The 15,278-nt window shown below is 32.9% G+C and overlaps 1 protein-coding gene across 12 annotated transcripts in view; it reads left to right on the forward strand.

Annotated features, from left to right (window-relative positions):
* The window catches only part of GRIK2 (glutamate ionotropic receptor kainate type subunit 2), a 672,448-nt gene that overhangs the window by 398,659 nt on the left and 258,511 nt on the right, over positions 1 to 15,278 (forward strand). For all 12 annotated transcript variants that reach the window (XM_030809503.1, XM_003258377.4, XM_030809504.1 and 9 more), the window contains 2 exons: positions 8,932 to 9,075; positions 11,643 to 11,750. In XM_030809503.1, the coding sequence (XP_030665363.1) occupies positions 8,932 to 9,075; positions 11,643 to 11,750 (252 nt within the window). The remainder of the gene's footprint in view (positions 1 to 8,931; positions 9,076 to 11,642; positions 11,751 to 15,278) is intronic.

Consider the following 15,278-nt stretch of genomic DNA (forward strand, 5'->3'; position numbering starts at 1 on the left):
TACACTCAGCAGCAGTGTATAAGAGTTCCTTTTGGCCGGGCGCGGTGGCTCACGCTTGTAATCCCAGCACTTTGGGAGGCCGAGGCGGGCGGATCACGAGGTCAGGAGATCGAGACCACGGTGAAACCCCGTCTCTACTAAAAATACAAAAAATTAGCCGGGCGTGGTGGCGGGCGCCTGTAGTCCCAGCTACACGGAGAGGCTGAGGCAGGAGAATGGCGTGAACCCAGGAGGCGGAGCTTGCAGTGAGCCGAGATTGTGCCACTGCACTCCAGCCTGGGCGACAGAGCGAGACTCCGTCTCAAAAAAAAAAAAAAAAAAAAAAAGAGTTCCTTTTTCTCCACGTTTTGGCTTTGCGTTTGTTATTGTCTTTTTGTTTAAGAACTATTCGAACTCAGGTTAGATGATATTTCATTGTGGTTTTGACTTGGATTTCCCTGATGATTAGTGATAATGAGTGTTTTTTATATACCTGTTGTCTATTTTTGTGTCTTCTTAGAGAAATGTCTATTCACATCCTCTGCCCACTTTTTAATGGGATTTTTTTTTTTTTTTTTTTACTGTTGAGTTGTTTGAGCTCCTTTTATATTCTAAATATTGGTCTCATGTGAGACAAATAGCTTGCAAATATTTTCTACCATTCAACAGGTTTTCTCTTCACTCTGTTGGTTGTTTCCTTTGCTGTGCAGAATCTTTTTATGTCCCATATGGCTTTTTGTGTCCCATATGTCTGTTTTTTGTTAATTGCCTGTGCTTTTGGGTTCTTAGCCATAAAGTATTTGCCTAGACCAATGTCCCAGAGTGTTAGTCTGTGTTTCCTTCTAGTAGTTTTATATTTTCACAACTTATATTTAAGACTTTAATTCATTTTGCATTATTTTTTGTATATGATGAGAGATAGGAGTCTAGTTTCATTCTTTTGCATATGGGTTTCCAGTTTTTTTAGTACCATTTATTGAAGAACCTATTCTGTTTCCAGTGTATATTCTTGGCTCCTTTTCAAAAATCAGTAGGCTATAAATATGTGGATTTATTTCTGGATTGCCTATTTTGTTTCATTGGTCTTTGTGTCTGTTTTTATACCAATACCATGCTGTTTTAGTTTTTATAGCCTTGTAGCATGTTTTAAGGTCAGGTATTGTGATGCTTTCAGCTTTTTTTCTTTTTGCTCAGGATTGCTTTGGTTATTCAGGCTGTTTTGGTTCTATATGAATTTTAGAAGTTTTTTTTCTTTTCTATTTCTGTGAAGAATGTTATGATATATTGGTGGTAATTGTATTGAATCTGTAGATTGCTTTGGGTAGTATGGCCATTTTTACAACATTAATCCTTCCTATACATGAGCATGGTCTTTTCATCTGCCTTTGTCCTCTTCAATTCTTTAATCAGTTTTTTGTAGGTTTCATTGTAGAGTTCCTCATCTCCTTAGTTAAATTTATTCCTAAAGTTTTTAACTTTTTGTTGGTATTGTAAATGAGATTACCTTCTTGATATTTTGGCAGGTTAGTTATTTGTGTATAAAAACATGGCTGATTTTTGTATGTTGATTTTGTGTTCTACAACTTTACTGAATTTGCCAAATGGAGTTTTTGGTGGAGTCTTTAGGTTTTTTAAAATATAAGATCATGTCACCTGCAAAAAGGGACAATTTGACTTTTTTTTTTTTTTCCAGTTTCAATGTCCTTTCTTTCTCTTGTCTGATTGCTCTGAGTAGGACTTTCAGTACTATGCTGAATAGGAGTTGTAAAAGTGGGCATCATTGTCTGGTTCCAGTTTTTAGAGGAAAGGATTTCAGCTTTTTCCCATACATTATGTTATTTGTAGATGTGTCATATATGGCTTGTGTTATACTGAGGTGTGTTCTGTTTATGCTTAGTCTGTTGAGTTTCTATTATGAAGGAATGTTGAATTTTATCAAATGCTTTTCTGTGTCTATTGAGATCACATGATTTTTACCCTTTATTCTATTGGTGTGATGTATTACATTTATTGTTTTATGCAGGTTGAACCATCCTTGAGCTCCTGGAATAAATTCCACTTTATCATGTTGTAGTACCTTTTGGATGTTCTGTTGAATTTAGCTTGCTAGTATTTTGTTGAGGATTTTTGCATCTATGTTCACCAGGGATGTTTGCCTGTGAACATAGATACAAAATATAGATGTTCACCAGTTATTGTTGCTGTTGTGTCCTTGTCTGCTTTTGGTATCATAATACTGACCTCATAAAATGAGTTAGGAAGAATTATCTCCTCTTGTTTTTTAACAGGTAGTTTGAGTAGAACTGGTGTTAATTCTTCTTTAAAAATTAGGTAGAATATGGCAGTGAAGTCATCTGGTACTGGGATTTTCTTTGATGGAAGCCATTTTATTATTGATTCAATTTTGTTACTCTTATTAGCCTGTTCAGGTTTTCTACTTCTTTCTAATTCAATGTTGGTAGTAGGTTGTATGTGTCTAAAAATTTATCCATTTCCCATAAATTTTCGAGTTTGTTAGTACATAGTTTTTCATAATAGTCTTTTAGGATTTTTTTGTATTTCAGTGTTATCTATTGTAGTGTCCGTTTTTTAAGTTCTGATTTTGTTTATTTGGGTCTTTTATCTCTTTTTCTTGGTTAATTTAACTAGAAGTTTGTCAATTTTTTTTAAAAGACTTTTCATTTAAATAATCCTTTGTATTATTAAGTCTATTTCATTTAGTTCAGTTGTGATCTTTATTAATTTTTTCTTCTACTAATACTAGGTTTGATTTGTTCATTCTTTTCTAGTTCCTTGAGGTGCATCATTAGGTTATTTTAAATCTTTGCATTTTCTTGATGTAGATACATATTGCTATAAACTTCCCTCTTAACACTGCTTTTGCTGTATCCCGTATGTTTTGATGTGTTGTGTTACAATTTTTATTTGTTTCAAGAAACTTTTAGATTTTCTGCTTAATTTTCTCCATGACCTAATGGTCATTCAAGAGTATGCTGTTTAGTATCCATATGTCTGTAGTGTTTCAAAAATTCTTCTTGTTATTGATTTCTATTTTTTTGTTTATTGTGGTCTGATATTTGATTTTTACACTTTTCAGCTTTTAAAAGTTTGTTGAAACATTTTGTGGCCTAACATTGTTTTTCCTGGACCGTTTTGTGTGCTGATGAGAGGAATGTATATTCTGCAGTTGTTGGATGAAATGTTCTGTAAATGTCTGTTAAGTCCCTTTGGTTAAAGTGCTGTTTTACTCTGATGTTTCTTTGTTGATTTTCTACCTAGATGATTTGTTTAATGTTGAGAGTGGATATTCAAGTCCTTAACTGTTTCTGTATTGTAGTCTGTCTCTCTCTTTAGATCAAATAAAATTTGTTTAATATATCTAGGTGCCCTGCTGATGGGTGGATAAATATTTAGAAATGTTGTCCTCTTGCTGAATTGATCCCTTTGTCATTATATAAGGACTTGGTTTGTCTCTTTGTACTGTTTTTGACTTAAAGTTTGTTTTATTTCATATAAGTATAGCTATTCCAGCTCACTTTTGGCTTTCATTTGCATAGAGTATCTCTTTTTCATTCCTTTACTTTCTGTCTATAAGTGTCTTTACAAGAGAGATGAATTTCTTGTAGGCAGTATATAGTTGGGTCATTAAAAAAATCCATTCAGCTAGTCATATCTTTCAAATGGACACCTTATTGTGTTTATATTAAAGGTTATCTTTTTAATTGTTTTTGATTGTTTTGTATATAGTTTGTTCCCTTCTTTCTCTCATATTATCATTGTGGTTTAGTGGTTTTCTGTAATGGTTCCAGAATTTGTTTGGTTCTTTTATATGTCTATCTCTTTATTGAACTTTTCACTAATATCCTGATTTTTTTTTCTTTGTATTGTTTCCTGTGTTTTCTGTGTCTCATTGAGCTTCTTTGGTATAATTATTTTGAATCTTTTTTCAGGCATTTCATAGATCTATTTTTCACTGCATCTTTTGCTGGATAATTATTGTGCTCCTTCAGAGATGTCATACTTCCTTGATTTTTTATTTCTTGTGTCCTTTTTTGTCCTTATATTGATATCTACACATCTTGTATAATAGTTGCTTGTTTCAAATTTTTTTTTTTTTTGAGACGGAGTCTCACACTTTGTCACCCAGTCTGGAGTGCAGTGGTGCCATCTTGGCTGACTGCAACTTCCGCCTCCCGGGTTCAAGCCATTCTCCTGCCTTAGCCTCACGAGTAGCTGGAATTACAGGCCTACAGCTACCATGCCCTGCTAACTTTTGTATTTGTAGTACAGACCATGTTTCGTCATGTTGTTTAGGCTGGCCTCAAACTCCTGACTTCAGGTGATCCACCCACCTCGGCCTCCCAAAGTGTTGGGATTACAGGTGTGAGCCACTGTACCCGGCCAGCTTTTTTCAATTTTTTTGATGGATTTTCATACGGGAAAATTTTTCCTATGGATTTATCTATGGTATTGGTTGAGGGGGCACTTTAGCTTTGATTCTAGGGTTAGCAGTAGCATAGTCTTCATATGATTTTTACAGCATCAGTGGTGTCTGTGATTTCCATTTCTTAGACTATGATTATTAGTGGAGACTGTGTTGAGATTTTACTGGGTATAGGAGTGCCAGGTAGTTCAGTCCTCAGGCCCAGTGGTGTTATCGGTGGGCTAAGTGTGCCTGTCTTTAGGCTCCTGTGTGGCATACAAGGGCACTGGTGTTAGTGGGCCCAGGTGGGCCAATTATTGGGCCTCCAGGAAGCTTGCTTGTGTTCAGTAGTGGCAGCAGTGGGCATGTGTGTGGTGAATTCCTGGGTCCCTAAGCAGTAAGCATGGCATGAGAAACAGCAGTAGTGATGGTGGGACCACCCGTGGGCTCCCAGGCATCGCATACTGGTGTTAGCAGTGCCTGCAACAGGCTGGATGGGCCAGCCCCCAGGAGAAGTGCACAGACACCAGCAGTGGTGAACAAGGCAGGGCTGTTCTCAGGTCCCTGGGTGGCATACTTGGGTACTTGGGGGATAGTGCCAGGGGTGTGGGCCTGCCCTTAGTGTCCCCTGATGGGTGCATGGGAATAGGCTGTGGTGAGTAGGACAGGGTGATCTCCATGCCCCAGTTATAACAATGTATTTCTTTTTTACAAATATATATTTATCAATTTTCTATAATCTCTACCTTTTCTTATTTTGCAGTACATTTTCATTATGTAAATATTTATGAAAAAATTATATAGAGATTTATGCACTCAAGTGCTTGTTGACATTTGTTACATTGTGTAACTCAAAACCACCTTCACTACTTTGCTTATTAACTGTAGAGTGCTGAGTGAGAAACCCAGAGAAAAGGATATAAACTTTGGACAGATTATATGGATTAAATCCAGCTCTACCCCTATATGCTATGGTTTGTTTTTTGAGTGACTTAACTGCTGTCTGCCTTGGTTTCCTATTTGACACAAACTTGATGGGATTGCACCTGAATAATGGTTATGGAAATTAAAGGAATTAATTTAAGGAGAGTGCCTCACACACAGATATTGAATGAATGTTGGCTATTAATATTATTAATAGAAGACAAATTTTCAAATATTTGTGAGAATAAGAGAAGCCACATTTTTGTGAGCATTCTTGTGAGAATAAGAGAAACCACATTTTTGAAGCACTAGAATTTTCACACAGTTTTTCAAAGGAAGAAGATTTATAGACACACAATTTTACAAAGAGGACAATAGTTTAATCTGACAAGATATTAAATATAAATAGAAAAATCTACATAATATCACAAAAATAACTAGTCTAAAATTAAAACTGAAAAGTACCCCAAACTGAAGAAAATATCATAGAAAGTATTTCAGAAGTTCTGTTTATTGATTGATAAGTAAAGATATTTTAAACTGGGAAATCCAGAAGTAGTTTGATCAGCGACCTTTAGATTACTTGTACCTTTTTCTCAAGGATTTATATTTTATTGTTACAGACAGTAGTCTCACCATTTTGCCCAGACTGGGCTCCAACTTCGGGGGGCTAAAGTGATCCTCTGACCTTACCCTTCCAAGTAGCTGGGCTACAGATGTGTGCCACTGTGCCCAGCTATATTTGTCTTGTAGTTTAATAATATTATCTAATTTTTATAATTGTATTTAAAATAATAGATTTCAAAGAGTTTTATTATCAACTACTGTGTCCCTGATCTTGAAACTGAAACTATATACCAGAAAAGATTTTTCAATTTTTAATTACGCAAAATTATTTTCTAGCATTGTCATATTAAATCAGGTTACTACTCTAGGATTTTTATGGATGTCCTGTTAGATTATCTATATGTCAATAAGTCATGAGAAGCAATTTTCATGAAAACTTGGAATTAGAAATATTATAGATTGTATTCTTTTAGTTATTTTTTCCATACATAGATCAACATTTTTATCTTGGCAATAACTGCTATGGTATTTGTAATCTTCCTCATACATTACATGTTAATCTTAAAAACTGTGAAAAATACGAAATAAAAATTTTACTCATGATTAATTCACAAGAGTTAAACATTATTATTTTATTGTGTTTTCCTGTTGTTGTTGTCATTTATATAATATGTAGTGGTGGCTAAAAAGCATTCCTGAACAGGGAGGGTGGGCTTCCCCACTTGTTAGCTGTGTGATTTCACTTTTCCCAACCTTGGTTTTGTTATTTATAAAATGTTAACAATAGATTTTTTATTATACTATTATTCAGAGAATAAAGTAAATATATTAATTACCCATATATATAAGAATACATACATGTGTACTTTAGATATTCTATTTAATTTATAAATATATATTGCTTTATAAGGTAATACTTTATATTACTCTATAAATATATATTATTTATACATATATATTTATAAAGTAAATATATATTTATGCTGTATTTCCAACATAAACCATTATATATATATTTTTATGTATATATTATATATAATAGTTTATAATGTATAAAATAATGGTTATATATTAATAATGGTTTTACATATTATAATATATATTATATATTACATACTATATATAATATATACTTATATATAAAATATTATATATAATATATGAAACCATTATATATTATCTATAAAACCATTATGTATATTATATATAAAACCATTATTTATACATTTATATATAATGATTTATGCTGGAAATGCAGTTCTGTGTAATCTAAATCTAATTTAACATAACACCATTTAAGATGTATTTAATTTCCATCTAGTCGAGTATTTTTCAAAATATGATTTTTTAGTGCTTATATAAGAAAACATTGTGAATTTATTTAGAAATTTCCCTATTTTGGTCATTCAGTAGATTTCCACTCATTTTTTTCTAAAAACAAAACAATGGATATGTAGCCTTTGTTCTTATCTCTGATTTTCTTAATGCTAATTACAGAAAGAGGAATTACTGGGTTAAAATAAACATAAATATTTTTAAGACTCTCTTATGCTTTATGCTGCAAAATTACCCTTTCTGTTCACCGTGATATATTTTAAAACACTCAAAATGTATCTTCCCAATTCTGGTGATGATTTTTGTGACTACCTGTGTAATATATGTAATATGTCCTCTGAATATTAACTTGAGTCAGAGACAAATATCAGTGAAATCCTCAGGCTCAGGATGTATGCCTCAATGAACACTACTAGTTTTCACTATGCATCCTTCAGGGTATGTGAAAATAGTCAGTAGAATTTATAAAATGAAGGTTAGGAATCTGAGTTATTTTCCCCCAGAGATTTATGAACTATAAAATAATATTATTATGTTCTCTTACTGCATTGTGCTCTTTAGCCATCTTCCATTTTATGTGGTATAGCTCCTCAGGATGCATTTGGTTGAAAGCTACTGTGTATACTCATTTTGTATTGTATTGTGGCAAATGCTGTAATCTACAGCGTTCCTATTCATTTTGGAATTCATTTCACAGCTCACTAATTGTGTGAATGAGAAGAGGAAATATATGCTTTTATTCTAAAGCATGCCAAGCAGATGGCCAAAGTTCATTACCAGGAGCACTGTCAGTGTGGCTGTCTTCTCTAGGTAGTAAGCCTGGCATCAATCTGTCAAACACAGTGTGAGGGTCCATTTAACACAGCACTCGACAATCACCGAGCCTCTGTTTTCTTATGACTTATTAAACACTTTATTTTTTTATCATCAACCTCCAAAGTGGTTGGTCATTTGAGCAGGTGAAAACACAGTAGAATTCATATTCATTTTACTTGAGAAGCCAAATGAACTTTTATTCATATGGAAATCTTGGGGAAAGGAAACTGTACAAGAGATTAAGCTTAGTTTCTTGAAAAGCGGGTAATACAGCTATTGAGATTTAAAACTACCATCATTTCTGAGATTGAAACTTTTGAAAATTTGAGTTGAAGAAAAAGATCAGGGTTTATATCTTTTTAAAGCTAAAAGATTAAAACAATGAAAGAATTTAAGGTTTTAAGTAAATTTCCCTAAAAATCTTGGTTTCTTCCTATAAAAGGAAACTGTTTACTTACTTTTATATACAATATGTAATTTATGCGACCATTAAAAATGTTAGCAATGTACTCATTGTGTGTGTGTGTGTGTGTGTGTGTGCGTGTGTCTAGTGAGACAGAGTAAGAATCAGAGATAGTGACAAAAAGGAAATAAAGCCTGTCTTCGTACATTTCCTACTTCAACGGCAGTACTAGAACTATATGTAATTGGGTTATTTCAGGAAAAGGAGGGTAGGTCAAATTTTCGTATGGAGCTGATGTAGTAATTTGATCATAATGTCTTGTTTAAGAGAACGAGAGCATGTTAGAGATAACGTTTTCTTCTTTATACAAAGAAAAACGGGATATATATTTCCCTTACCTCTTCCCTCTCCCTCCTTCCAAACCATCTACCACAAGTTCTACAAGTTATATTGACTATAAATTTCCCTTTCCCTTGCTTTTCAGACTGACGCTGCTCTAATGTATGATGCTGTGCATGTGGTGTCTGTGGCCGTTCAACAGTTTCCCCAGATGACAGTCAGTTCCTTGCAGTGTAATCGACATAAACCCTGGCGCTTCGGGACCCGCTTTATGAGTCTAATTAAAGAGGTATGTCAGGAGAAGAACATCTGCCTTGTCTCTTTTGTTGTCAAGCTGAATGAAATGAGATTATTGTGGTTTTTCTAGCAAGTGTCCTTTTACTTTATGTTTAACTTAAATTTTCTCTCTTTCTCCAAATAAGCAAAATTAACATTTTTACTAAATAATACCAAATGAAAGGTGGGGGGAAACAAAATATCAAAGTATCTATGAGGGTTAACATTTACCTTTTTGAATCTTTATATTTATGACTTTTCCTTTTATGTAGAGATATAGATTAATAAAAGAATGTTTATATTTTAGGCAACAAAATATAAAATGCATTTTTAACATAAATGTCATTTGTACTACAGTAAAATTATACCTAATTTGTGAGGCTTCAATTGTTACAATTAATTGTTCCTAAATATGTCTAGTTATTTAAATTGTATGAACAGTTAACAAAAATAGAATATATGGATTAGTCAAAGTGCAAAATTTACTCCATATTATATAATGCAACCATTCTTATGACCATATATCATTTCTGATTATGTCTATTATAGATCAAGAATATTCATAGTAAGAAAAAGAAAAGTTTTTGAAGATCATACATAGATACATATATACATGCATATATATACAAATATGTGTACGTATATATTTTTCCTGTCATAAAAGAAAGTCCTTTGTTAACTTAGAATACTTTTCATAGACGAAAGTTTAACTGAGCCTTAATCTTTGCAATGAAATATCACAGGTATTATTACCATATGAAATTTTTTATTAATGGCTTAAAATAAATCATCAGTTCTTCTTGTAATAAATTATTCATCATGAAAATAAAAGTGCAAATAGGATCATAATTAAGTATCTCTGAATATCCATGAATTTTCTTTGTCTAATTCTTATCAAACTCTCAGGTAGATGAATTAATAGTTTCTGAAGAATATGCAGTTTATTAGTTGCTCCATATTCTAACATTTACTTCTGGTTTAAAACTGAGCCTTAGTGAGCTATAGACATAGTCCACAGGTCTGGCGAGATGAAGAATTGATTTTTCCGAACTCAGCACTAGATTATTGAAACAATGACATGTGTCAAGCAGCCCTAAAAGAAGCAGTTGTATGACATTCCCCATTGTATTTATTGTAGGGTGTAATTGAGAATCTTGTCCACTAAATCACAATGTCCCCCTTATGAGGACCAACAGGAGAAATTTCTCTCAGGTCTCAGTGCCAGGAAAAGCTCTTTCTCCTGAGCAGCTGGTATGTCTTAAATTATAGACCCTGTATATTGTGTTTTTATCATATTTTCTTCTTTGTTTTGGTTGCTAGGAAGTTCAGAATTGAATTTGTGATGAAATTATTTGTGCAATTTCACCTGGTATACATTTCTTTATGCTCTCTCTACCCCAGCTTTGTTCTAGTGTTTTACTCTTCTATTCTTGTACTTCTTGATCTTTTTGTTTACTTTTATACTATTATCCATTTTTGTTAGTGACTTCAAATTTTTTCTTTGGAAGACGTTAGGCTAAAAATATTTTTTTCTTCCTTATTCCAAACCAGTGAACACATGTTTAATTTTAGCAAAGGCATGTTGCAATATGTTTATGAATACATATTAAAATTTTTCTATTTCATTTGTAATTTATTAGCTGAAAACTAAGAATCTTGCACATAAGTATCCAAATATCATATGGAGCCTAAGAAATTTGGTAATATTAATTTCAAATCCCTATTGAAATATTACCCTTAACCTACTGATATTTAGTTCTTTTGGGTCTTGGTTATATTATTTTAAACATTTTAGTTGTGAGTATACATTTTATAATTGAAAATTTCTGTATTTAACTATTTTTTTCCTAAGCTATTTCCAAATGACAAACAATGGAAAACGTCTAATTGTGGTTCTATAACCAACAGAATGGGAAAACTTTTTACATTAAAAAAGTCCAGATAGTTACTCACCTTTTAGGGTTGAACATATTATATAGCTAGATTGTTATATTCCCATCTCCTTCTACATGAAGTATATCTTGATATGAAGTAATTATAATACATTTCCCTTGCCCTTACTTAGGGGAAAGTAAAGGAGTAAGTTAATTATTCTAGGGGGAATGTATATAATTGAGTTAGTATAACATAGCTTTTCCTGGATTCAGTTTCTCTTATTGTAATAAGTTTCTTTTCATGTTGTTATGAATTTAGTAGTGGGATTTTGTAACAGTAGTTCTAACTGTATTTGCCAGTGAGATATTTAATATCTCATACACCATAAAAAGTAACTAAATTCTTCTTACTTTAGTAAAAGAGGTACACTACTTAAAACATAATAATACAATCTCTCATAGACAGAAAATTATAACTGGAAAATGCATTGTATAAAATGAAAAAATTATAATAAATTTTCTACTGAAACTAGGATAATTCATGTAGAAAAACATTTTTCAAATTTCAGAAGAAAATTAAAATATTTCAAAAATCTCTAGCAATGTAAACTGAAAAGTAATGAATATAAGTTTCCTACTTTTGTGAAAAAATGTTTATTCCATCTTTCTTCACTTATTTATTATCAATGTTTTTCTATTCCCATAGGCACATTGGGAAGGCCTCACAGGCAGAATAACTTTCAACAAAACCAATGGCTTGCGAACAGATTTTGATTTGGATGTGATCAGTCTGAAGGAAGAAGGTCTAGAAAAGGTATTTCAGTCAGCTTATTTGCTTTAATTACTAAATAAAACCTATCTCAAAGAAGACAAATATTCTCTGTTGTAGTCACATTTCATTGACATTTAACTTTATTGAGTAAATCTAAAAATAAATATTTAATTCATTATATTGAATATAATAATTGACAATTAGGATTCAAGGATAAAGGGTGTCTTAAGACAATTTTATATTTTATTTTCTAACTAGAGGTTTTTCTGATGCATATAATCTTTGAAGTGCATATAATGTTAATTAGTCTTAAGGTTTAATATAGCAATTAGAAAATATTTGGTTTAATATGGGTCTTTATATATGCAGCTTATAATCACTTGTGGTTGCATAGACTTTCCAACTTGGAGCAGGCCATTAAAAAATTAAATATAAAAGTATGTTTCTATTTTTTGAGTCATATTTAAATGAAATATTTGAATTAATGTATGCACAGTAACTAGGGTATATACATAGATGTAACACACCACACTGGATCTATCTTACTTGATTTTATTGCTAGGGATTGTGGTAAAGCACCCAAAGAATGTGGGTATATGCATACTTAATGAATATTTTAGTGTGAGTTTTCTTAAATACATAATGTATGTATTTAGATATTTTTCTGATAGATTCATTGATAATTGACAAGAGATATTAAATCTTATTAAATCTTTTTAGATATTATTTAGATATTATTAAATCTTATTAGAGCTTATTAAAATAAGAACTTGAGAAAAATTATATGTGACTGAGATAATATTGCTTTGAAGATGGTAAGCTATCTTATATTTCACCTAGCAATGAAACATGCAGCTTTATTTATAGATAGAAACTGAAGAGGAAAGCTGAGACCTAAGAAGGGCTTTCTTAGTCTGGAAGATAACAGCATATTTGAATGCTGATTCAAACCATCCAGGAGAGAGTAAAATTACATTTTTGATAATGTCCCCAAGACAGTTTTAAATACATTATGACCAACTGATGACTCAAATTTATAGAGCTGTTACCTCCTGCCACTAAGGATTTCAAACTGTACACTTTGTGAAGACCATGCAAAGTCAGGAATATTTTATAATAAACTGGAACCCAAATATTCACGAGACAGTCTCTCCCTAACTATCTCACTTTCCAGACGAGAAAATTAGTCTGTGTCCAAGACTGGAGTTGATAATGGTAGAATTCAGTAAGCTCTTAAGGAGTTTGTCTTACTGTTTACTGGAGATGTTATTACTTTATTTATTTATTTATGAAATATCCAAATCACTAGGAGGAACTTGGACCATTGCTGACATTTCAATACATGTGCATAAAATGGCAGCGCTCTTCATATTACCATAGATCCATTCCTGTCTTGAATTCAAAATAAATAAAACATTACAAAATTTTCTCTGTGCTCCATTGTGGCTTATAGATACGCCTGAATATAATGGTTATCAAGTACATATGATGATCTATCACACTGATAAGCAAGGTAAACCAGTGTGAGTTGTGCAGGTTGCTCTGAAATTTCATAAATATTTTGTATTCTTTTCTAAAATCTGAAAATTCGTTTTGCTGAATTAATTATGTTCAGTCCTTATCCTCAAAGGGCTTTTCATGTACAGTGATAAGATAATACATATTTGTAAATAAATACAATCAAAAGCTGTATGTTTCAAGCTTTCAAAAGACCAATAAAAATATAATTTCCTATAAAAGATATAATTAATCAAGAGTCATAGTCAATTGAGTACTTAGAATTAGCCTTTGAATATGTTGAATTATTGGCCGGGTGCAGTGGCTCACGCCTGTAATCCCAGCACTGTGGGAGGCCGAGGCGGGGGTGGGGGGGATCACAAGCTCAGGAGATCGAGACCCTCCTGGCTAACATGGTGAAACCCTTTCTCTACTAAAAATACAAAAAATTCGCACCTGAAGTCCCAGCTACTGGGGAGGCTGAGGCAGGAGAATGGCGTGAACCCAGGAGGCGGAGCTTGCAGTGAGCTGCGATCGCTACACTGCCTTCCAGCCTAGGCGACAGAGCGAGACTCCGAATCAAAAACAAAACAGACTCCGAATCAAAAACAAAACAAAACAAAAAAGAATATGTTGAATTATTGATTGTTAGAAAATGAGTAATTTTAGAAGGAAGTAGAAGTATGCGGAAACACAAACATAGCGTTTGATTTTATCATTACACACATACACGTAGTGTAAGTGGGAGATAAAGCTAAAATGCTAGATTTTAGTCATAACATAAATACCATGTCCAAGATATTTGCAGGGTATTAGAACACAATGTGAGTTTAAAGAAAGAATAGCCCTGAAGGCTATGGGTTACTTGGGAAGATAATATAGTTTAGAATAATTTTAGTATGAGGCCATAAATTTAAAACCATTCTAATAGGAAGTGGAGATGAGTAGACAGTTTGTGACAGAAGGCATTAACTGAACCATCAGCAATGTTGTTAGTTCAAAGACTAGCAAAGCATTTGGACTGTGTTTTTAAGGAGAAATGGAGGAGCCAGGTAGGAAAAGGGGGGATACCAGGGATAAAAGCATAACTCAAATATTGGAAAATGAATTAGCAAGTAGGGGAATTGCTAGTAGAAAGACACTGGCATAAACCTTTCCCTGAAAAGACAGATAAGGTACTAAGGATGGGTGGAGGTAACTTAAAGAGAAAGGGAGCAAAAAGTTCACATCAAATGTTTTCAATATCCTTGAAAATTTGTACGTGAACTCATCAGCTAAAGGACAGAGGTAAAGTTTAGTCAGTTCTTAAGAAAAATTGAAAATTCCATTTTGACAGACTTGATTTTGACTTAGAAGGAACAAAATGCTGCTAAGTAGCAAAAGGTCCTCATTTTAAATTTAGTAGAATAGTTAAGAGCTCAAGGTCTAGATTCAGAGATATTTTGGCTCAAATTCTCACTCTGCCCTTTACTTTTTATGGACAAATTTATTAATCTCTCTAAAACACAGGGTCTTACACTGAATCATGAGGCAACAGCAGTTATCTGCCTCATGAAGACAGTGTTATTGACTTGACTTTTTTTCCCCCTGGAAAGTATAGTTACCAACCCATAGATGGAAAAGACAGCATCCCTACCTTGATGGAATTCACAGTTTAGAAGGGCCCATAGATGGTGATCCAAGAGGCTTGAATTTCAGTTCCGATTCTATCAAAACTAAGCATGTGAACTTCATCCTGCCACCGAACTTCTCTGTGCCAAATTCATCATCTTAAAAAAAAAAAAAAAGTGTAGGGCAAAGGGCTGCCCTCTTGGACAGTCTGAAGTAAGAATACTATGGCCTCTAAAAGAACCCGGAAGTACCATCTTGAAATAAATTGAGGCTAGAAATTTTAATCGTTAAAATTTAACAATTATGTTCTATCATGACTGAGAGACAAAAATAAAGAAGGAAAACATGTAAAGTGCTAGCTTTATCCCACTTCTCATGCCCATTGCCTTTTCTTCATTCTCATTCTGTCTTGGTCATCTTAGACCAGCACACTTCATTTAGTAGGTTAATCCTCTAACAAAT

The sequence above is a fragment of the Nomascus leucogenys genome, chromosome 3 (genome assembly GCF_006542625.1).
Source record: "Nomascus leucogenys isolate Asia chromosome 3, Asia_NLE_v1, whole genome shotgun sequence".
Taxonomy (NCBI): Eukaryota; Metazoa; Chordata; class Mammalia; order Primates; family Hylobatidae; genus Nomascus; species Nomascus leucogenys.